The sequence below is a fragment of the Meles meles genome, chromosome 14, assembly GCF_922984935.1.
Source record: "Meles meles chromosome 14, mMelMel3.1 paternal haplotype, whole genome shotgun sequence".
NCBI lineage: Eukaryota > Metazoa > Chordata > Mammalia > Carnivora > Mustelidae > Meles > Meles meles.
In genome coordinates, this window is record NC_060079.1 from 6,515,264 (window position 1) to 6,540,085 (window position 24,822).

Here is a 24,822-nt window from a genome sequence, read left to right on the forward strand (position 1 = left end):
GCTCCAAGCACATTTTCCAATGGTCATCGTTCAAAAGAACTATATTGTGTAACTCTCCTGAAGACTGTTTCAAACTAAAGTAAGTTTGCTTTTAATTAAGTCTCTAACCAATTAGAGATCGACACAAGGGGAAAAGTTCAACAGGAGACTGGTTGGCTTAAGGAAGTGCCCATACTATGAACTTAAGAACACTAGGCTCTAGTTTTTATTAGCTCACTGAGTAGATTTCCATTATGTTCAAAAACCTGCCAAACAGGCTAAAAGCCAGCATCATTAAAACAAATTATTTATTCCAAGTTCCATCAGTTTAAGGGTTTTCAGAAGTTATTACAGAAGTGAATACTGAAATCAGAAACGAGTGTTCACAGCTGTAGCATTTACAACAAAATTCGTATCTACACAACCTCGGTCTGAAAGAGCCAAGGTGCTTCCATCATTCAGAATCCATGAGAAAAGTTTCGAAGTCCGGATCCAAGTCGGAAACAAGGGCACTTACAAAGTCATCAACAGAAGGACACTTCTGAAGCATACCTGCAAACAAAGAAAAGATCAGCCAGCACATCCACCTGCAGACAATAAAGAGGGACAAAGACACTGTACACGAGGGGAATATTCTGGCTTTTTGAAATGAGACCTTGTAAGAACTGCCTATGTAAACATTGCAAAAAATCACGAGTGAAAAACAATTCTTGGGTAGTGGGTGGACCCTGTGGCTATTTATGATTTTAATATATTTTTACTATCTAGTCAGCAATTAACATGAGATTTATGAGCAAATTCATTTCCCAAGAGTTTTTCTACTGCAGATATTTCTATATACTTACAGTGATGTTAGAAGGCTGAATTTTCAGTTACCTTTGAGTGCATTGGTTCAGAACTTAATATGTTTAGTTGTTTATCAAGTTTTATTATCAAGTTCCATATACTTTAAAATCAATCAAATGTTATTCTTTTGCAGAATCTTGTATCAGAATCAAGGTATTGGCTTTCCTCCAGATTTTCCTATTTTGGAGAACTCCTAACTGTGCAACTTTCTAAATGGGTAATAAGGAAGTCACTTAAAAACTCCAGTACTCAGATTTCCTCATATAACATGCAAGGTGGCTATCAAGATAAAACAAGAAGATGTAGGAGAAAACAATGAGGCATCGTGTCTAGCATATATTCATAGTTCAGTAAAAAGCCAAATCTATCTCTACTCTTTTGCTCCAAAGAAGCCAAATATTCAAGCAATCAACCTCTTGCCTTGACCTGTATTCTTGGCAGATAATCCTAGCTCAAGGGTTGGACAGGGCTTTATACACTGGCATTTAATCTGGGGGTGGATCCCATAAAACTCATTCTAACACAGAGACATTAAAAGATTGACAGAGTCCTCTATCTCCATCTTTAATGCAATTCCATATAATATATCTTGAGTATTTGCTGTATGCAAAGGATCAGTCCAGGTCAGTCAAAGATGAACAGACTAAGTCATAATATGCCTAACTGTAAAAGCTAAAATTATGAAGTGTGTCAAAGAAAATACCTTTGTGACTTTAAGGTAGGCAAAGGTTTCTTAGGACAAGAAAGTAATAACCATAAAAGAAAAAAACTGCAATATTAGATTTCATCAAAATAAGAAACTTCAATTCTTTAAAAGAAAATAAATAGGTAAATGGCAGAATGGGAGAAAATACTCAACATGATATATATCTCACACTAGATTGGTATCCAAAATAAAGGACTCCTCCAAATAAATATAAAAAGAATTTTAAAAAATTTAAAACGGACAAAAGATTTCAGTAGACCTTTCACAAAAGAAGACAACCAAGTAAACACAATAGCCACTAAGAAGGTACAACATCATTGTCATCTGGGAAAAGAAAACCGAAACCACGGTGAGACACTACAACACACCCACCAGAGTGGCTAAATTTACAAAGGCCAAATATAGGCAAGGCTGTGGGCCAACCTGCACTATCACACATGAGTGGTGGAAGGGTGAAATGGTATAACCAGTTTGGAAAAAGATCTAGTGGTTTCTTATAAAACTAAGCACACACCTACCCTATGACCCCACAACTTCCTCCTATAGGTATTGACCTGAGAGAAGTGAGACAAAACAAAATGAAAAAGGGCTTTACAACCCTAAACTGGAAACAACACAAGTTTCCATCAACAGAATATAGATAAACATACACGGTATATTTGGAAAATGGAGTATCAGCGACAAAAAGGAACAACCCACTGATACGTGCAACAATATGGGTGAATCTCAAAAGGCTTAAACGAAGGAGTACCTCCTGTTTGATTTCATCCATAGGAAACCCAAAAGTGGGCCCAACTAATCTGTGGTGAAAAAACATCAGAACGGTGGATGCTCTTGGGAGTGGAGATGACAGTCTACTGAGAAGGGACACAAGCCAACTTTCTGATGTGATGGTAATGTTCTATACCTGCATAGTGATTGGTATTAAGGTGCATATTTGCATCAGAATTCATTAAATGGTACATTAAAGATTTGTGCATTTCACTGCATATAAATTTTATCTGAAAAGGAAAAGTAAAGAAATATGCATATAAAAATGTCTGGAGTAAAGTGTACTGCCATCTGACACGTGCTTTGAAAAATTACACACACACACACATATATATAAAATACGCACAGAGTGGATTCATGGGCTGACAGAGGAATGGATGGCTGGAGGAGTGATAAGACAACAAAATGTTATTGTAGAATCTAAATGGCAAATATATAAATGTTTACTGTACTATTCATTCAAGTTTTCTGAATCTCTGAAAATGTTCAGCATAAAACGTTTGGGAAAAAATCAACCGTGGGGGTTAACAGCGTACAAGGTGCCATCAGTAGGAGAAGAGAGGGTGTAAGATGAATTCTGATGAGAGATTCAGAAGGCTTTGGGGAGGGTTGGGATCTCAGTAGAAACTTGAAGGATAGAGAAGATTCAGGTTTAAATTAGGGCCCTCCTAGGACCTCTCCTAGGTGGAGAGGGCCACGCAGGAAGGTCCTGAAGCAGGAGGAGGCAGAATGTAAACCGACCATGAAGCGGTCTGGTGGGGCTGGAGGAGGCTCTGGGAGACGTGGTTTGCGAAGACTCGAAGGGTTGGAACCAGAGTGACCAAGATGGGACGGTAACTGAGCCAGAGGGATGGAGGAAAACCAATAGTTTGTCACATGTAGGTGCCTGGGGGTGCTCCACGTGCAGGCCACCAGGCCTCAGTCAGCAGTGAGAACAGAGAGCTCAGGGGCAGGCCCAGGACGGGACACACAAACATGGTCATGCCCAGCAGTGAGAGGGACTGCGTGGGAAACTGCCCAAGGACTGGCTTGTGTGGAGGACATAAAAATAGCAGCTCCAAGCACATTTGTAGGCCACGAACTAGACCTGGCGTAGTTAAGAACAATAAGAATATCATGAATGTAATTTCAACTGCGGGCCAAAATATTTTCACCCTCATTCAAGTTCAAATTCTAATATCTCCGTTCAGGAATATGAGAAATAAGGAGCAGTTACTGAAAGACAATGTCATTGCTTTGTCTTTATTTACGACACGGAAGTTTGAACACAATTTTCTTTTTATAGTAAATAATCTGTATGGATGAAAGAAGGTCTTTCCTCTGACCCAGCTGTGTCACTAGGATAGAAATGTTGAGTCTTTGATGACTGCTAGTGTATTTCCCATTGGATCTCTAGGTGTAGGTTATTGCGTAAGTAGAAGCAATCTGATTAATAAATCAGGTTTCATGCATTTCCTGCACACCAAGTTTCTTAATGCAGGGAACAGTTGTAGGGAAAACATTTAAACATGGCTTTCAATCAACTGTGTTAACTGTTACATCCTTTTCTTCCCTTTAGTATGTGAAACATTCTATAATTAAATGACTGGTCGTTTATAATTAAATGCCTGGAACTGTCAGAAGGTAAGACCCATCTATTCAGAGCCAACTGATTCAGTTAAGCATGGCCTCCTATCCCTTTGAAGTGGTTCATTTTAACTCGACAAACTGCCAACATAAATATGACCTTGCTCTGTCCTTCTCAGGACACAGACCTAACTAGCACATGTCCTTCTCCAATTTGCCATCCTCAACCATGCCCTCATCTCAGAGAACGGCACTCATGGCTGCAGCAAAAGCTCCTGGTTTTTTTAAGTCCAATCTGGCAGCAGTAAATGGTTTGGTAATTTTGGACATCATGTGACGTGAAAAATGAAGGTCCCCCAAAGAGGAAATCAAGACCCAAAGGGGTAAAGAACAGCTCCCGAGGCAAGACTTCTCTTGGCATATTGTCATGGTATCCTTGCTTTAATTAGATTTAAATGTTCTGCAAGTGTCAACATGAACTAACTTCTACACAGAGAATTAAAAGAAAAATGCAGTGTTTTCGGGCAGTTTCCCAAGTCAGAAAAATTGAAATTAGCTTTTATACATGTGCACGGTCAAAAAAGTTCCAGGAATTCTGGTTTTTTTAAGAAGCTGACGAAGATGTCCCTTTTGTCTTCAAGTCTTGATCTTAAACGGCGGTGGTTGGACCCGCAGTTTCTTGGGAACCCCTGGAAGCCCCCTTGGGGGCTGTTAAGTCCAGAAGCGGGTGGAATTTACAAACATATTTCACTGTGGAAGTCACCTAACTTGGGGGTGGGGGTGGAAAGACAGACTGATGTTGCACAACGACAAGAAGTGTTGACAGCAATGTAAGAAAGACAAAACTGCATTCGGACAGACATTGTACATATTCGTTCATAAAAAGGAAAGGAGCTAGTTGAGCTTCATCTACTTGTCCTAGAGGAAGAGAGAATACATCATGAGTAGTTGAAGAATGATGACTTAATTTATTTTTCTCCTCATTTTACCTGAGAGGCAAATGGGCTAATAAAAGTTGGTACAAGCCAGAACACTTTCATCTCCACTGCTCTGCTCAAACTGGCATGTTTCATAACCTTCAAGTACGAGGGCAATTATGCTGGGCCTGACTAAAATAAATTATGATATCAAAAGGTTTCCAAGACTGACTCCTCAAGCAATAAGGGTTTCCAAATCGGCCTACGTGCTCTTCTTTCTACTGCCCTATTGGCACAGAGCTGGAAATACAGTAAAGCTAAAGACACCGAGCAGGAGGACCAGCCCCCCGACAGGTGGTCCAGAAAGGATTTATGGGGAGAAAAGTGAAAACGGCAGCTACCTGCTGAGCAATCACTGTGTGCCAGGCACTGCGCTAAAACACGCTGTGAGGAACCTATTTCACAAGTAAGAAAACGGGGCGGGGGGGGGGGGGGAGTCACACAACTCTCGGTTTTTGTTGAACCCTGGAAGGCTTGGTGCCAGAGCCCATGTTCCCAGAACACTGTGAAAGATATTATATGGCCTCAGGCCCTGCAATTTTGCAAAACAACGCATCAGCATCCCGGATATGACAAAACCCACCTGTGTGGAGATATTCCGGGGGGCGGGGGAGGGTCTGACAGCTTCCTGATGTCACCCATGGCTATATGGATCCAGCTGATTAACTGTCCCCCTCCTGCCTTGAAGACAGAGCCAAAATGTCCACTGTTTTTTGGGCAGCTGTTTTTGGTGCTACCGAGGACACTTCGCCCACAGTCACAAGGACTGAACTATGCGCGGAGGCAGAGCGCAGAGAACACGGGGAGCGAGCTCTGCTGAAGAGGCTGGGGCCAGGAAAATGGCTTCTCCTCTCCGGGCACGAGGCTTGGCCACGCTGCAGGCATGATGCCGGCAGGAAAAAAGCAGCAGGAGTTCTGCACGTAAGGAGGTTTCCTGGGTGGCCTCCCGGTGTCTGTGGTGACCCCTTGCAAACAGAAGCCCTCACACATTTGAGGGCCTCCCAACTACGCCTATTTCTATGCTTTCACCAAGAATGGATTTTGCCAACTGCAGGAGGAGTTGTGTATGTGTTCGAAGCTGCACATTCACGCCCTGTTGGTCTGTGGTCTGGAATCCATAATCTAACCAGAGCACCATTTAAATATCAACGCATTCTTGGCGGGAACGCTTTAACCTCTTGAGTGCCCGTCTGCATGTGCAACTAATGCCGCTCGTTGAGAACAGGACAGGACACCTGGTTGGCGGTGTGACTGAGCCTCCGAGACGACCTGGCAGAGATGCACTCCTGTTCCGGCCCCTTTTACCAAGCACTACAGGAAATGACTAGGGCACTTAAAAACATTTTAAAAAAATAATTTAATTTATTTATTTGACAGAGAGACACACAGCGAGAGAGGGAACACAAGCAGGGGGAGTGGGAGAGGGAGAAGCAGGCTTCCCACGGAGCAGGGAGTCCGATGTGGGCCTCGATCCCAGGACCCTGGGAGTATGACCAGAGCCAAAGGCAGACGCTTAACCAACTGAGCCACCTGGGGGCCCCCAAAACATCAGGATTATTTGGAACCTCGGAAGAGAAGTAGAAGCATTACATCTCCTTTTTGGGTCCATTTCCTATATTGCTGAACACCAAGCAAGGATGCCCAAGCCAAGAAAACTGTGGCTGAGTGTGACCAAAGGTTAGGGAAAGCAAAGAAGGGTGAAGTAACTAGAAATAAAATCTCTGTAAGGTTTTTTTTTTGTCTTTCCCTCCCTCCCTCCCTCCCTCACTGTGGACCAGAGTGCCTAAAGTCAATTGAAGGTAGGCAAAAAGATGACCTAATCGTGGATTAGGAAGATACAGTATATATACTGTACATAAAAATGACCAAGAATCTGTTTTATAGAAATATATGTTCTAAGAGTGTGGTTCTCCGATGAACATCATGGGTGTCACCTGGGAACCTGCCAGAAATACAAATGTTGGGTCTGGACCCCCAGGCCTAAGGAATCAGGAACTGGGAGTGGGCTCGGCAGTCAGGGACCCTGATGAAGTGCGAGAGCCACAGCCCAGAGGGGCATGTGGAAACTGACTGAAGCGGAAAATGAGATCGGGTTTCTCACCATGGGCAACCATAACTTGAAAAGTATGGGGCAAGAAAGATGTATGAGTTTTCTATGTAACTAAACTAAAAAATATTTGTTTCTCAAGTGAAATGGGAAACAATCTTAGGAAACAAAAGCAGGATTTGTTTGGGACGCTGCTCAAAGTTTTGATTACCAAGCCTCAAGAGAAAGGCCACAGCTGGCTGGAAAAGCACCTAAAGGGATCAAGTGGATTTGGCATGAAAATAGTCTGAAAATCTCTGGGCGGTGGAGGAGGCCAGGAGGGAAGCTGCCATAAGGCACGGAGCTATGGGAGGAGCGGGACACCATGACTGGCCTTGTGTGAGAAGTCGGTCTCCCAGACGGGAGGCATGCTTCAGGGGCTGGCGGCAGGGATTTTATTGTGGAAAAGGAAGGAGAGTGTATTCTGCTTACAAGCAACTCCCTGGGAAACAGGGCTTTGTGTTTATCGATTGTTGACGCTCTTGTGAGGACGGCTCGGAACACATCTCAGAGGCTTCTTTCGTGTAGCCATTCTGACTGTTCTGAGCTTAAGAACTATAATCAGGGGGCGCCTGGGTGGCTCAGTGGGTTAAGCCGCTGCCTTCGGCTCAGGTCATGATCTCAGGGTCCTGGGATCGAGTCCCGCATCGGGCTCTCTGCTCAGCGGGGAGCCTGCTTCCCTCTCTCTCTCTCTCTGCCTTGTTGTGATTTCTCTCTGTCAAATAAATAAAATCTTAAAAAAAAAAAAAAAGAACTATAATCAGTCCTCAGTCACTAGAAGCTCAGAGGGCCCAGCTGGGGCTCTTTCTCCAGGAAAAAGGCCAGGAAGTCACTACAGGAGCCAGTGGTCAGCAAGAATGTCATGAATTCTGGGAAAATGGGAGTCATCACAGGAGGGTTCATATGGAGGAGTGCTGGAGGTCGTTGCTGAGGTCGACTCCCCACAGACTTGGCAAGCTCCCTCCTTTAAGAGGTTCAGAAAGGATGCCCTTCCCCCACCCCCCGGCTGCCGAGCTTCATGCACCGTGGCAGTGAGCAGAACCATAGCCATGCCCTACTCCATTTAAGATGGAAAGTCTGGGCAACTGGATGGCTCAGTGAGTTAAGCCTCTGCCTTTGGCTCACGTCACGATCTCAGGGTCCTGGGATCCAGCCCCTCATTGGACTCCTTGCTCAGTGGGGAGCCTGCTTCTCCCTCTGCCTCTGCCCCTCCCTTCTGCTTGTGTGCGCGTGCTCTCTCTCAAATAAAGATCTTTAAAAAAAATTTTTTTAAGAAGACAGAAAGTCTGCTCAAACATTTACCAAACTTTAATGTTCTGAGTACCTGTGTGCCAAGCCTAGGCATACATATGGGCGGGATATTATTTCTGTTCTTGACCAGCCCATTATTTGGGGAGAAAACCATGGAAATACATAATGTTAATGTAGAAGAAAGGTGTATATAAGGTACAGAATTGGTGCAAAGGAGGGAGTGATTGAGGGATGGCACCAACACCCTGAAGACTCTATCCGTTCCTTCTCCCAAGACGTGGGAAACTGCTCTTTCCGGGCCCTGCTGGGACTTCTCTGATTCTCCCTTTGATTCTGTGGCCACCTCCGTATTGTTCCAAAACGTTCTACTTTGGTAAGCCTGACTTGGTTCTGGGTTTTGTTTTTTTTTTTCCCCCAAGAAGATTCTCCGTTGATAAAAAAAAGATCAGTTCACAAGTTATTAAAAGGGATTTAGTGATGCCTGGGGACACTGATATTTTTTTGTTTGATTAACGATCAAGTTTCTAGACCCAGAGCTTAAACAGGTAATATTTTTTCATTTAAATGACTGTCTTTCCTCGGATTCATAAAATCTGAGTGATAGACAGCAAGCTTTATGTCGGATTTCCTCTCTCCAAGTTCATTGGGCAAGAAAGGAGGGTCTTTTCCTGGACAAAGAGGAAACCCAACTTATTCATCGGCCTCGCCAGATGTGGTAGGAGTGTGATGGGAGGTCTGCTGAGAAGCGGGGTGGGCTTGTCTCAGTAGTTTTTCAGTCCTCCTGAAGCTGGTTCTTTCCTTGAAGAATCAAGGGGGGGAAAAAATCACCCTTACATTTGTGGGTTTCAAAGGTACAATGAAAGTTCGTGTATTGGATGTGTGCCCAGAACTGCCCAGGAGAGCTGAGGCCTGGGTGTTGCATACTTGGGTCCCAGGTGGATACAAGACTGCTAACTATGGGACTGGCTGGTGTTCAGAACCCAGAATGGCCACGGACAAATATCTCAGCAGTTCTGTTAAATCCAACGCTAAAAGCCAAACATAATCATACATTTCCAGACACTGGTACTTGGTTTAAATTCCATCAGTCAAGTGTGTAATTAGGACCTATAGGTGTCATTTGTTTAGGTGGTTAGACTGGTGGACCAAGAAAAGCTATAGACTCCCAAAAAGAAATGTCCTGGGGACCCCCCTATTGGGACCAGAGCCTGCTCCACCAAAACCAGCCAGAGTCACTACCATGTGGTTCGAGAAACAGCCTTGGGGGCAATGTGCAGGTTAGGGTTTTAGGCTGAATGGAACATTATTTGGTTTGGTATAGCATTTTAGAACTTAAATTTCGGTGTAATTCTCCTTTTCTGACTACACAAAAGTTTTCCTTTGAAGGGGTGCCAAGGGGGAATGGAGAGGAAAGGTAAATTCTTCCTTTTCTAAACAGAACTTGAGATGCCTCTAAACAAGGTACTATATGGTACTGATGGTTAGAGCAAGGATTTGGTAAGTGGTTACCTGAGATAACCAACTGCCTAAGAGACCTTAGCCCATTACTTCACTTACTATACCTCACTTCCGCTAAGAGCAACCCGAACGAAGGTCAAGTGTTAGAGTGTGATCGAATGTTCCAAGACCATAAAACTGGCATAGTGTCGTCCACGTTGCTAGACTGCTGTAAGAACTAACAAAGATAGCACATTTACACAGAAAATGTTCCAGAACTGATAGCAGTAACAATCAGATCCAAAGGCTTATGAAAACCTACTTCCCAGGTCAGTGAGTTAAAGGATAAGGTTGCTTACTTATTTATTTATTTGCACAAGTCGAATTCCAAAACACTGGTCTACAGTTAAATCTTCAGGATATGACCATCGAACGCACAATCATAAGCTAATTATCCAGCTAATGAATCACTGTCTGCTTTACTTTTTTCTACGTTTTGCCATCTGCTTGTCAGCAGGGTGATGGGGGATGAGGAGGGCACGTGTTGTGATGAGCGCTGGGTGTTATACGTAACGAATCCATTACTGAATGCTACATCAGAAACTAACGCTGTACTATATAGTGGCTAACTGAACATAATAAAAAAATAAATAAAAGAAGGAAACAAAAGATGCAACTAAAATCGATCTATTTTTCTCCCTTATTCGTAGCCGTGAGAAAAGGTTTATCAAGAAGAGATCACTGGGATGATGGGAAAGTTCTGGAAGTGGACAGTGGTGATGGTTACCCAGAACTGTGAATACTTGTGAATTGTGAAGGCCACGAAACATACATTTAAGAATGGTTGAAATGGTACATTTTATATACTTCACTTTATACTTCATTTTATATACTTTTAGATACTTCACCACAATTATAAAAAACAATGAGGAAGAGGTCCCAAAGCACCAAGATAGAGCCTTTGCTTTGCCCAGATGTCAGCTAGCTCTGCTAACCTCCAGGTTAACGGGGGATATGCCAAAGGGCAGATTCTCTCTCCAGATCTAGGAATGAGTGAAAAGGCACGTCTGTATATTCCCAACACCATTACCAGCTCTCAAAACCCATCATAAGAGTAAATAGCTATTTTTTGTGTGTGCTGAAATAATTATATGTGCCAAACGCAGCTCAGCCCGGTGAAGAATTACAGTACAAAGGCTGGCCTGGCAGCTTGAAAAGTCTAAAGTGAATTTTACGAGATCAGAACTCTCATTCCAGATTTGTCTCTCCCAAGCCTAGGGCAACTGTATTGCTCACCTTCTCCACTTTGAAGTTTTTCTCTGCTACAAGGCTGTGGTTTACCCACACCTTTTTCTAAAGGTGGATTCCCACTATCTACGATCAGTTCCTGGGAAAACCGGAGTATCAGCCAGAAAGTGAAATTCCTTTCTTCCTTTGAACTGAAAAAACCCCGATTGCCCCCTGGGCTGGGTTACTATCTGTCTCTGGTCAGACAGGAGGTTCTGTCTCTGGGGCCGCCAACTGGATTGAGCGTCTGCGCTTCCTGCAGGACAGAAGCTGATCCAGCCAGTTGAGTCCCACATACGTGATCTGTTTACAAATTGGTTTATTTTAACTTCATCGTCAGATGTATAATTCCATTTAGAATTACACTTCTGGGTTACAAAACATTTTGCCTTTTGAAGCTCCATGTCTTCCTTAAACAAACACACCCACATATTAAACACGGACACACCCTCTTCAAAAATCAGTGCTTTTACAAAAGGGAGGTCTGAGCCTTGAGAACACAGGTGCTCCCTTCTCTTCCATCTCTTTCTTCCAAAAAGCTCTCAGCTATTTCAGAGGCCACGTTGAGTAAATATCCAAACAAGCCAAAGATTAGGGATTCTATTGACTTGGCTATTATTCCCCATTGCCATTTACCTCTATTATTGAAACTATGTCATAATCCTGGAGCCACTAAATTCTAAGTCTGGTTCCATGACATGCTTTCTTCATTTGTTCCTGCTATGCCATGCAAGAAAAGAAGGCTGCTGCCAATGAGTGTGTTGTAAAGTACCCCACCTTGCTGGGCATGCACGAGCTCTCATTCAACAAATCTGGTTGTGCCGCAGAACCACTTCATACATGTAAGTCAGCTGACACCTTATCAACGCTAGTTAGCATACGCCAACATCCGTCCCCGGGACAGCTTGCTCTGGGAACCCAACAGTATCTTCCTTGAGCATCGGTGTCTTCGTAACAAGCAATTCAGGTGCCAAACATTGTAAAAGAACAAGCGGGAAAATACGCGGAAGATGAGCACAACGATTTTTAAAGCCAAAGCTTCCTGGTATAAGCTGAAAAGTTTAAGAGATAACCAGAGCACCCTAAACGTGAGTCATGGTTCCTCCCGTTGCTCTGGTGTGACCCTGGGCAGTAAAGGACAGGAGCACCACAGGACCCTGCAGAGCTGCCAAAGCGGCGAGCTCAGCACAGCACCTGGGACAGCAAACACACTGCATGGTGTTTCTAGAAGTAGTTACTGTCGCCGCTCTCATGCTTCTTGTTGCTGCAGTTACTCGCGCCCCGCCACTCAGCTCCAGAAATAGAAAAGCAGTAGAAATTAGTCATAACTGCTTAATAGCCAAAATAAAGTACTAGTTATCTCAGGAAAATCAGTATGCGAGGCGACTGTGGTGTTTTCACAAAATTCCTATGCTAAAGTGAAAAAAGCATGTGTACGGCACGGAAGACAGCAGGGAACGAGGGGCCAGAATTCCAATTATTTAGAGGGTGTGGTTTAAGATTTCTAGAATTTTCTTTTTAAAGATTGTATTTATTTATTTGACAGACAGAGATCACAAGTAGGCAGAGAGGCAGGCAGAGAGGGGGAGGAGGAGAAGCAGGCTTCCTGCTAAGCAGAGAGCCCGACGAGGGCCTCCATCCCAGGACCCTGGGATCATGACCTGAGCCGAAGGCAGAGGCTTTAACCCACTGAGCCACCCAGGCACCCCAAGATTTCTAGAATTTTTTAAAGCTGTTTCCTTTAAACTGCTTGAAGGGAAAAACCTAAGTGGAGTTTAGCCGTCCTCCTGACCCTATGTTTATCAAACTAAACATATCTTTAGTTCTGTAAGGAGAAAGATTAAAAAACAACATGTGTTACGTGACATCCTCTACCTTGTGTGATGAGGTAGAAAAAGAATTCAATAATGTTATTCAAATATTTGAGAGGTGAACACTCTGAGATTAAGAAGGGATTATTCTATTTAAAAAAAAAAACTTTAATGTCAAGATGAACAATTAAGCAAAAGAAAATTAGGTTTTGGCTTGATCGTTCCTTGGTCTAGTTTCGTTATTAGTAATGTTCCATAATAGTCAAAAGGAAAAAGTTTCTCTTACAGATAGTTGAAAAGCCTCAAATAAACATTGGAAGATATCTTGTAAAGTGATCTTTCAGGAAATGATCCAGTTAAATCAAGAGACATTTTCCTGTCTCTACGCTCTCTGGCAACATTTCAAACAAGAATCGGTTAGCAAACGCCAGTTTCAACTGTTCCACTAAAATCTGCTCTAAAGCTCTGCAACTACTATTATTATTTTACCTTTTATTGGTATGCTCCCTGGATGGCAATGCACCAATGTCCCTCAGCACCCAGTCTAGCCCAGGAAACGAGGGCTTCCAATTTGCTCTGCCCTTGAGGCTTGATGCCTCCGGGTATCAAGCTAAGAATCTAGATCAAGAGCTTTGGGGAAACACCATCTGCTTTTCTAACCTGTTTTTAGCCCCCCCCCCCCCCCAACAGCACACATTTGTAACCGCATGTTAAGAACACCATCTATAATGACCATCTTTAAAGAGGGTTTTACAACATTTCCATTAAGCAATCAAAAAGAGCTGGAAGAATAGTGTCTGTGTCCCTTTAGAACGTACTCACAGTAGGTAGGTCTGAATGGAATTGCTGGTGTCCTTCTTGGAATGAGTCCACTACAAGTTGTTTACTTGGGAACAAAAAAGCTCTCACATCTCAAATAAAGCTAAACTCCGAGACATTATCTCAGATGACTACACAAATGGAGAGGGCTCCATGACATTTACACGGTGAGTAGAAAATGACAGCTTCCTGGGATTCAGAGAAGATGACCAAAGTGGGCAACTCTCACCAAAAGTAAACAGCCACAAAAAAACTGTATCAAGAGTCCACAGCTCCAAGAGGGCAGGGGAGGAACGCTGTGAGCTGGCAGAGGCTGTGGGCACCCCAAGGGCTTTGAAGATATGATGCCCTGGGTTCAAATTCTGACAAGGCCATTTAAAAGCTTGGCGCACAAAGTTACTCAGTTTCTCTAGGCTTTACTTCCCCTGCGTGTGAAGTGAACGCCACATTGCACATTAATGTTGCAATGTGCCTTGCAGATACAGTCTGTGTCCACATCTAACACACTTCTTTTTGAAAGATTTTATTTATTTGACAGAGAGAGACAGACAGAGAATGCGCAGGTGTGTGCACAAGCAGGGGGTGGGGCAGAGGGAGAAGCAGGCTCCCTGCTGAGCAGAGAGCCCGATGGTGGGCTCTATCCCAGGACCCTGGGATCATGACCTGAGCAGAAGGTAGAGGCTTAACCAGCTGAGTCACCCAGGAACCCCCACATCTAACACACTTCCGTTGTGACTTCCATTATGTCCTTGTCTCTTGACCTTTTTTGCATAACAAATCTCCTTCCTGCGTGCTACCTGAAATCATTTGGGCAGGAACTCGCGGCGCCCAGGGTTTAATAAGTGCTCGCGGCGCACTGAGCACTGGTGAACACGCAGTGCCATGGCCTTTTGTCTAAAGGGGTTCTCGACCCTCCCCTTCCAGCCAGTTGTTTGATAAGCAATACTTAGTTGCAAGCAAGGCATTGTACTGAAATGAAAAGTGCCATCTAGGTATAGGTATGTATATACATACACACACGCGGAGTACACACTGACAGGTTAAAAGTGAAATTTCTAAAAAAAAAAACAAAACAAAACAAAAAAAAAGTTAAAATTCCATTTAAAAGTTACTTCTCCACAGGCTTTTCTTCCTCTTTACTAGCAAAAATTATGTTGTTGAATTTAGTCAGTGGAACACTGACAATGAAATAGAAAAAAAAATTCAGGGACAGTAGGTGCTTCTGGATGAAGTTTTACAGAAGAAAAAAATCTGTCATTTCCTGATAAAGGCTGACTTCCTTTTACTGGTGTAAAGAAATCAATATGCCATGTAGTTTCTATCACTCTGCACTGTAAAAATGATACAAAAGCACATCGGTGTCTATTACGATCATACGCAGTTATCTGTTTGATGTGTTTGAGCACAGGAATTACTCGTTCCCAATCCTCCAAAGGTTATTTATTTAGAAGTTATAACAAAAACAAAAACAAACAAAAACAAAAAACCTGCCACTCTTTGCGTAAAGGCATTCCACTTGTAAGACCCACATCTTTTCTCTTTTGTTTATCTGTATCATTGAAATACTGATCTTGTATTTTAGAAGCAAAGAGCCTCTGAGTGGCTCTTCCAAGGACGGATGTCTCTGATCGTCACCGAGTACTACTTGTCCCTGGGATTAGACTGGGTATGTTTTGGTTAGAGCATCTGGGGAAATCAGGCTGCAGATTCCCAGATGTGGTGCCCATTAACATAACAGATACGTAGAGAGCTTTCCGGAGGGTCAACATCCCGTCATATTTACTTAGGTCCATACTGTCGTCACAGCCCCCTCCAGGCTGCCTCACCTGCTTGTCAGTGCCCAGTATGCAGGTGGCTGGCAGGGGGGCAGGAGTTTCTGAAACCCAGGAACCCTGCAGGCCCCCAGTCTGTGCTCCAGTGGAGGCTGCGAGCCACCAAGTGGGCACCTTTCTGCAATTCCACCTTCCAGAGGGGCTCCCTTTTGTAAATCTGACTGGACGCCATCCCGGTCACATAAGTGTGGGAGCTCTACATTATTCCTCTTTATTTCTGTGTTCCTGAAATGCCTGGTTAGTAGCATTCAATACACATACACTAAGCTTAAATGAATTAACATCATCAAGAGCCAACAATGCCTTTTTTATTCCATCACATTATTTACCAGTCCCTAACCTAAGGATATTAAGGTGTTACGTCTGAACGAAAGACAGAATTCAGGATATCTCCTTCAGTCTTAGGCAAAGGCTGTATGGCTAAAAGCAAATGGTCCCAGAAGCCAACACATGCAAAGCGGCTGGCAGGAGGAAGAGACGTCAGAGGGAGGTGGTGTCGAAGGCCAAGGCCTCAGGGACCACCTGACCCCAGGGAGAGTTTTACTTAGAGTTGATCCTACTTTAATGAAGCCCCTAGAGTTGACTCACCTCCTTTAACAGAGCCCCTACTTATTGCCATGAATCAAGTTGCAGAACTGATCTCTGACCTCCCACAGCAGGGAAAGCATTTTCCACTTTAACGCCTGTTTCTTAAGTAACTATTCATTCACCACACTGACATGGCCTTGCGTTACAGGAATTCTGAAACACAAGGAATGATCCATTTTATTCTACCTTGTAGAACACTGGTTACATACAGTGTAGTAAATACAGGTGTTGTTTATAGGAAAAGCTCCACCAAGAACACAAAGTATGTTGGGTAGCGAAATGCACGGTGTTCACTTATAAGCCGTGGCTCCCTTCTACCTGCTGATGAAGCCTCTTTGATCAGAAACGGATGGAGGCCAGAGAAGCTGGGGTCCCAGTGTGGGTGCGGTGAAGCTAGAACAAGAGGCAGGAGGACAGGACACGATGCCACGACATCAGAGAAGAGGGGAGACACGGAACAAGCAGGTGACAAGCAGAACACGTTCACTATATATATTTTTTCTTTTACATTAGAAAAGAGCTTTGCAAAAATATTTGGGCCCATGAAACCCTTGGAAGTATTAATGTGATAGAAAACTTCTCAGACAAGGGGAATAAAAACCTCTTCTAATAATCACCATTTTTTTAATGGCACAAGAAATATTTCACCTTTTAAGTGTATTTCATATTTACGTATTCGCTCATTTAACATATGTTTACTGACCGCCTGTTGCAAGCACTGGGCACAAGGCGGTGCACTGAACAGTGCCCCTCCTGTCCCAGAGCTTACAATTTCTTGGAGAGCACAGACCACAGGCCAATAAATGAAACAATACAGGTTCCATTATGTCAGGAAGTAAATATGTGCTAGGAAAAACCAAAACAAAGCAGAGTAAGGAGCGAGAAGTACCAGGGAAGACCTGACAAGACGGCAATAAAGATGATCTATATTTCTTAACGTCTGAGCAACCCAACCAAAGTCATCTGATTGACCTCCAACAGCACAGTTCTGCTTGGCAGGCTAGTAGTTCTAAGTCATCTTGTCTTTTAATATTTAAAATACTTGAGGGGCTGCCTCACAAGTCACAAATGTAAAACAGGGTGGGCCCTCATGTGCCACGGAGGCTCTGTGAGAAGTCCCGGTATTTATTTACGCCCAGGGGGCACAGATGTCAAGTCCGGCAGAAGCTGTTCTGTGCTTATCTCGCCCTTGAAAATCCCACTTAATTAGAAAAATAAGAAGCAAAGCAGCACTTTCAAAAAGCGACAAACCCAGGAATAACCATCCAAAGCCTGCGTGCATTTATTATTCTCATACGGGGTTAGGCCTGCCAGCTTTGCGCCGTCCGTGGCAAGATTCAGGGATTAACCAGATGACATGATTAAACGTTAACCTCGTGTTTTAAAACCACAAGAAATAACTACAATGTGTCATGCCATTAAACAGTGGAAACTGCGTTTTCTCTTGAAGTCACTGCATCTGCTTTGTGACGACTGGGAAAATCAATCAAGCTGGTGTTGAACAATGACGGCAGCTTTCTTACTTTCAAACATCAGCTGTACTTCCGCCGATGACAAGACTTCCTGTTCCTTGCCTGCTGTCATGGTCGTACTGTACAAATAATACCAACAGTCAAGCCCGTTTGGCCTAGTAGGTTAGTAATCAGCTTATTAAAAAAAATGAATAAGTAAAAGTATCAATTGTCATCAGCTAAAGACACTGCTTCCACAAGACCTCAATCTTTTCAAGCAGACAGGATATTTTGAGTCCATTTTAATACTCGGGTCATCCTGTCAGTGAGAGCTATCTCAAAGTGGAACGAATCTGACTGTGACAAGGTGGGTTTCCCACCGTTCCAACTGTCTGGGAAGAAGGGCTTCCAGAAGCTAAGCCGTACCAGTACCTGGTACCAGTACCAGGTCCCTTCAGTAACTCTGGAATCGAAACCCCTTGACTCGGGAGCTTCTTGAGCTGAATTCCACATGGCGGCTGAACTGTTTTAGGGCAAGGAACCCACTTGTGGGTTCTAGGTTTCTCTCATACCCTTCCTAATACATCACACTTTAGTCGGCCACTGCTCTGAGGCTCTGATCAGTAGGTCCCCGCGGCACTCAAGAGCATGACCACCTCTCCCACAGCAAAAGGAGAGACTGCGGAGTCATCTTGGACATCCCTCCCGCTTACTCACTTCCACGCAGAATCAATTCCAAGCCCAGCTGCTCTTCTTTCATAAACAGTCTTCGATCAGAAAACCTCTTTTCATCCCAACTGCCTACTCTCCTGGGCTGGTCGCCCTCAGCTCTCACCAGGATTACTGCAAGCAGCAACAAGGAGCCTATTCAAACCAGGCTCACCACAGCCCCTCCTCAGCAGGCAGTGGATACTGTAAACCATAAATCTGATCTTGTCACTACCTTCCTTGGAAATACTCTCCGTGCGTTCTCATGGCCCTCAGAATAAATGCATGGAAATGGAGCAAATGGAGTTGGGGGGTGGGGCAAGGAGGCAAAACACAGAAGGCGGTGCCATTACCAAAAATCTTACCAGAGACACTTTTTTTGGTTTTATACTGACAATTTAAAAGATCGCTTTATATTTACTGAAGAACAGTAAGGACAGAGAGTTCCCATGCAGCACACCCCATCAGTCCATCCATCTCCTCTGGTGTTAATAGCTTCCCTTGCTTGGGCACACATGTCACAACTAGTTAACCGGTATTCATTGGTTAACCAATGTGTCACAACAGTAACCAATATTACTGATAATTAAAGTCATACTTTGTTCACATTTCCTTAGTTTTTATCTAACGTCCTTGTTCAGCTCTAAGGTCCCATCCAGGACACCACTCAGCGCGTAGTTGTCCGCCACACTTCCTTAGGTTCCTCTGGACCTTGAACATTTCTTCGATTCCCTGAACTTGCACTTTTGAGGTGTACTGTTCAGGTACTTTGCACTATGTCCCTCAGCTTGGGTTATGGGTTTGGGAAGGAAGACCACAGAGGTGAAGTCCCCTTTTCAGCATGTCCTATCATGGGTATATCCTACCACCACGGCTTCACAGCTGAGGCTGACCTTGAACACCCAACTGAGGAAGTATTTCTCAGCTTCTCCTCTACAAAAATTACTGTAACTGTTCCCCACCCCCTTCCGTATTGGATTCCTTTGGAAGGAAGTCACTCTGCACAGCCCACACTTAAGAGGTGGGGAGTAATGCTCCACTTCCTTGAGGGAGGACTACTGATACAAATTATTTGAAATTCTTCTGCATGGGGGATTGATTTGTTTATTTCCCCATTTATTTATTTATTTGTTCAATTATTTATATCAGTACAGACTCACAGACATAAATTTTATACTTTGTGTTGTATCCCATAACTGCCTTATTTGGTTGTGCAAATTGTTATGTCTTTGGCCACTGGGAACTCTTTTAGTGGGCGTTTGTCTCCCTTTGACATACACACCCATCCTCATGTGTATTTCTTATTTCCAGGAGCTCCTGGCTCACACTGTTACACTCAGCCCTAGAATCAACCATCCAAAGAGCTCTGGTTCTTTTTAATGGCGAATGGTGTGAAAGCAAGAGCCGAGTGCTAGGTGCGCTCACTGCTACCAGGACCCAGAAGGTTTTTAAAGAAAACAGTAGTTATTAAAAAAAAAAAAAAAAGAAAGAAAGAAAGAAAGAAAAAACAAGTAGTTATCACTGTTGATATTAATCTCCCTGAGGTTCAACAGGGATGATCTCTTGGAATATAAACCATGATCCTCTGGTTTATTTCTTGGAGAAAAATAACACGTAATAAGTTAGACCAGATGATACAGGATAATTATAGCAAAAATGAATGTGTTTTGAAAACCATAAAGCTCTGCAGAAATGTAAGGTATTATGATTTTAATCAGCTTAAGGGAAGGCCCTGTGGGCTTCTAGACTTTGCTTTCATGAGTCAGTTCGGCAACACAGAAAAACAAACTGAAGGGAGTTTCACTGAGAATAAACTCATTTATCTACTATTTCTTTTAGTCTTATCTGATGTGTGGTCTTTTTAAAAACTCAGTCAGGTTGTTACTTTGTATTTCTACTTGCATACTGCTTTTGGCCTCAGACATAAAAATGAAGCTGAGAGTGTCTTTTCTGGAAACAAACACAGAAGTGAAGTTGTTTAGAGTTGGAAACAACCTCCTGGAATGTGAAAGTCATGGACTTTAACCTTTCCTTTCCCCCATAAAATTCTTTGTGCAAAGGTTGAAGGGTAGAGCACAAGGAATGCTATAACCAGAGGCAGAAACATGAAACTTCACTGGGCATCAAGCTTATTTGACTGTGGTGAGAATCTTTCTCTTGGAACCACCATGACTAAAAATGATTATAAACTAAGTTGATAGCTTTACCACAAAAGTCTAAAAGAGCTCCTACAAAAACAGATTAAGGAAAATTTTATTGCTGATCAGTGGATGTCAGGCAGGCCTCTCTGATGTCACTAGTTAGGATGTGACATTAAAAACAACAAACCGCAGGCTTTGGGGGCTCACAAAGGCCTGAAGGCTCATGTCTCTGACATCTCCCACGTTCTAAAGACCAGCTCGATCTCAAGACAGAATTGAGAGATCAGCTGAGGAAGACATGGGAGTAAGGAGGAGAGGCAGCAAGGAAAGAGAATGAACGTTAGACTAAGTTTCATTACCCATGAAAATGGGGACCATATGGCCTAGGTACGGGGACATAGCAGAAGGCCCCTGGCATGGAGTAGTTTCTCAAAATGTTAGTTTTGTTCTGATTATCTAAAAGATAAATCTGAACCTAAAAACCCAACAAGAGCCATTTACCCAAACTCTGAGAGGACACACAACACAAGAAGATAGTTTACAAAGAAAGACCTGTGTGAGTAAGTCATCTGTCGTTCACAACTGCTGAAATCAACCAACCTCTTCCACCAATAGTCACATCACTCCACTCTCGCATTTGGTGTTGTAAGAAACAACTCTGCTTCCCAGCGGGTGCAAATACGACTCTCTTGCTACTCACAAACCTTACTGCATGTCTGTCTTCTAGAAAACCATACATTTTCTGAAACAACTGTAACAGAAACCGGACTTTGGATCATGTCTGCCACGGCACACTTAAAAGTATCCTAGTATAGACTTTTAAAAATAGCAAAATGAATGAAAATACCATAACATCATGTTTCTTTTAAGCAAAACTTTAAGTTCTTTTATGACTCAGAAATGTGATACTTAATGTAAACTAAAAAACCCTGGCGGGAGGCGTATGCAATGAAGAGCAGAAAAACTCCACGAGGGCAATGGAATACAAAGAGTTCAACCTCACCCCAGAATTCTTGGCAATGAAGAAAGCTGGTTTTGGTCAAGTATTGCCAAACTCCTGAGCAGGGGGTAAATGAATATTGTGCTTATAACCTGTATCTTTCCATGGGCCATGAATGTGTTTAAAAGCAGATAAGGACCGAACTTCCATCTGTAACGCTCCTTCTACTGCATCTGTTCCATCACTTGGGCGACACCCACGTGCCCCCTTCCCCTCCATGTGGACCCAGAAAGGAGCTGAGGACAAGCACGTTAGAAGGAAGTCAAGTTGTGATGTCCAATCACACCTTTTCTCCCTGAGGGAGGGTAAGGGACTTTCTCAAGAAGTAGCCGAGCTACAACTGGGGTGGCTGTACCATGCGACCTGTCGTCTTCTCCCGGAGGGGAATGCTGTTTGAACGACTATGTAACCACTGCATTGTTTTCAAATGGTGTTTAGAGTGTTGACGGCAAAGACACAGCCTCTCACTGTGGCTTGGGCTGCCCTGTGGGGCCCCCTCCGTGCAGAGCCGGAGTCAGCACACAGACGGGGCTGTGTGGCAGGCAACTTTACTAAGGAACGTGGAGCGGACAGCGGGAGAAAAGAACGAGGAATGCCGTGTTCTCCGGCACTTCCCTCAGACCGGGTTCTGCCCACAAGGAGGCTCATCTGTCGGAGGGACCAGAAAAGATCAAGGGACTCAGAGCTAATGTGGACTCATTCTAAACACAGGTCACCTGTGTCCTCTTTATTATTCAAAGATCAAAAGCATGGCGTATTTGATTTCTTTGAATATGTATCGTTCAAAGAGCACGAGTACAAGGCAGAGGTATTCTGACTCTAAGGAATGGCCTGGAGCTCATTTGAAACGCTAAGCCTTAAAGTAGGAGATTAATAAAGTTGTCGTGTGGTCAGGGAGGCACATAGTTTGAAGGGACGTGTTCTTTCTTTATCTTTTGCTACTTAATATAACTCTATAACTCTTTGCATTTACCTAGTAAGCACCTAAGTAACACATATAAACACCTATAAAAATTACATTTTCATACAAGAATAATACCTACTAGATTGCTTAAGTTTTTATATCACAGCTCTTAGTAATTTCACCAATTACTACTCTTCAGGATCCCCCAGTGTTTGGCTATGAGCCATCCCCTAAGACATTCCTATTTGGGGGTACGGGCTGGCTGCCTATGAGAAAATGAGAAGCCACCGCTGGTCTTGTCTTACAAACCCAGCCCTATAAAGTGACAACAGTCATAAACTTCTCTGCACGTCCCCCACTCATCTCTGACACGTAACAAATCATGTGAATTAATGAAATCTGACAGAATAACATTAAGAAAAATATTAAAGTTTAAAAGCAGAACCATTCTATTGTTGGTGTTAACTGGAATCTGAATGCTTTATCATCTCTGGTTTGAGCCACAGTCTTGTTTTTCTCTCCCAAGTGTGCGAATTTCAGTGTGGAAAATATTAAGTTTCTTGACACAATGATGTTTACATATAAAGAACAGAATTTTTAAAGAGGTTTGTTACGACATTCTTGGAAGTGAGTAGAAAAATACACCAGCCAAAGGACAAACATAGAAAAGGATTTAATTTTTTTCTTCTTTTGAGGGAGCCATATGTAAGCTAATATTTATGTGCAGACAGTGTTTAGATCCTGGTCTCAAAGAGGAAAAGCTAAGCATGGCTACTGGGAGAGTATATGTAACAGAAAACCTACAGGAGGAAGCAAAGTGAAGTACCCCTTCTTGACTCACAGTGGGCTTTCCATGAGGGACCAGAAGCCACCAGCTGAGAAACACACGACGTGCACTCTCGGTGGTTTATTATTATGAGCTGAGGAATCTGCCTTTTACGTGGGTCCATAAGAGAGTCTTACCCCGGTGTCCTGTTCTGCAAACACATGAAACAGCACAGACTGCTGAAAAGCACAGTCTCTGCGGCCAGAAGTCACAGGTTCAAATCCTGACTGATTTACCCACTGCCTGTAACATGAGTCAAGGACCTGACCTGTTGCAGCATCTGGAAAATGGGAATAGTGACCCTTCCTACCTCATAGGGTGCTAGGAGATTAAACTAAACTAATCAAGCGCATAAACCATGTAAAACCGTTCCCTGGATGTAGCCGAGTTCAGGATGGGCCATTAAGGTGCGAGTGGAAACTGAGGCACCACCGCCAGGCCTTCTGCATCTCCGGAGGACAACTCGGACGCAGAGCGTACTGCCGGGAGACCAAAGTGTTGTTGTGGGGGACTTCTGTCCTCTCGGTTGGGCCAGGCTTCATGAAACTGCGGGCTCCCTGGGCCGGCTGATTTGTTTTCTAAACATGCTATGGTGCTGGGTAGATAGTGCCTGGAAGAGCGCACACTCCTGGCCAAGTTGACGAAATACAAGTTCCACAAGAAAGGGGTGTTCGTCCATGTGTCCTTCATTCCTGCCCTCAGCACAGCACGGGACCACAACAGTGCCGGGCGCCTAGGAGCGCTCAACACAGGCATGCTGAGTAAAGGAACAGCTGGAGGGAAGGAGCCCTGTGAGAACGGGCCATAGGCATTAGATGCCACAGATGTAGGCAGGGAAACATTTATGTCAGACCCATTACTATCCTACTTCTCCAACACCAGATCGATTTCCTAAAAGCAACTTTTGTCAGCTAGTTAGAGGGGTCAGCAGCAGATATAAGTGTTGATACATTGAGAATATCCAGGGATATTCACATCTTCCTTAAAATATTTCTGAGAACATTTTGTGCAAAATCATGATGGTCACTTCCATTTACAATTAAATTTTCAGTGAAAATACTTAAATGAAAACATAGGAAAATAAGCACTGTGGTTCAGAGAAGACTTAATTAGGTTCTAATTTTTCAATGGCAAAAAGTCCAGCCCACTGCCTTGGGATTTCTAGCAAAGGTCTAGCTAAATTTTTGGAGAAAGAAATAAATGAGTTCTTTGGGCTAAAGAAATGCACTGAGACCTGTTAAAGCCTAAAAGGCAAATTTTCTGGTCATTTATGACAAATTTACAAACTTTCTATTAGAGTGTTAGCAACATTTTAAAAGTTAAAACCTGAAGTGTTATGCCAGCATCTGTAGAAATGGTAATAACTAAAAATTAAATTGTTGTTTGGGATATAATAAATAGATGCTCAGAGCAAAGAACACAGCGGAAGCCTCATCTCTAAAGGGAAAAATGTAGAGACTTGAATATGAACAGCTTTCATCATAGATAATATAAAAACATAACTCAAAGACCAATACTAAAACATAAAACCCATAAAACAGGAGGTCAGTGAGAGGATGGGCAAAATAGATGGAGGGTACCAACTGCCAGTTATAAAATAAACAAGTCACGGAGCTGAAAAGCATAGCATCGGGAACATAGTCATATTGTAATAACAGTGTTTGGTGACAGATGGTAGCTACGCTTACGGTGGTGAGCATGGTGTACCGTACAGACCTGTCCAATCACTAAGCTGTACGCCCGAAACTAATACAACACTGTATGTCGACCATACTTCAGTAATTAAAAACATACACGTAACCCATAAAACCTTTAAAAAAAAGGAGTGGGGGATGA

General features: G+C 43.3%; 1 protein-coding gene across 2 annotated transcripts in view; it reads right to left on the bottom strand.

Annotated features, from left to right (window-relative positions):
* Positions 1-269: 269 nt before the first annotated feature.
* The window catches only part of LOC123925244 (mitochondrial intermediate peptidase), a 169,423-nt gene continuing 144,870 nt past the window's right edge, over positions 270-24,822 (bottom strand). For both annotated transcript variants that reach the window (XM_045978484.1, XM_045978482.1), the window contains one exon: positions 270-531. In XM_045978484.1, the coding sequence (XP_045834440.1) occupies positions 493-531 (39 nt within the window). In that variant the 3' untranslated portion in view covers positions 270-492. The remainder of the gene's footprint in view (positions 532-24,822) is intronic.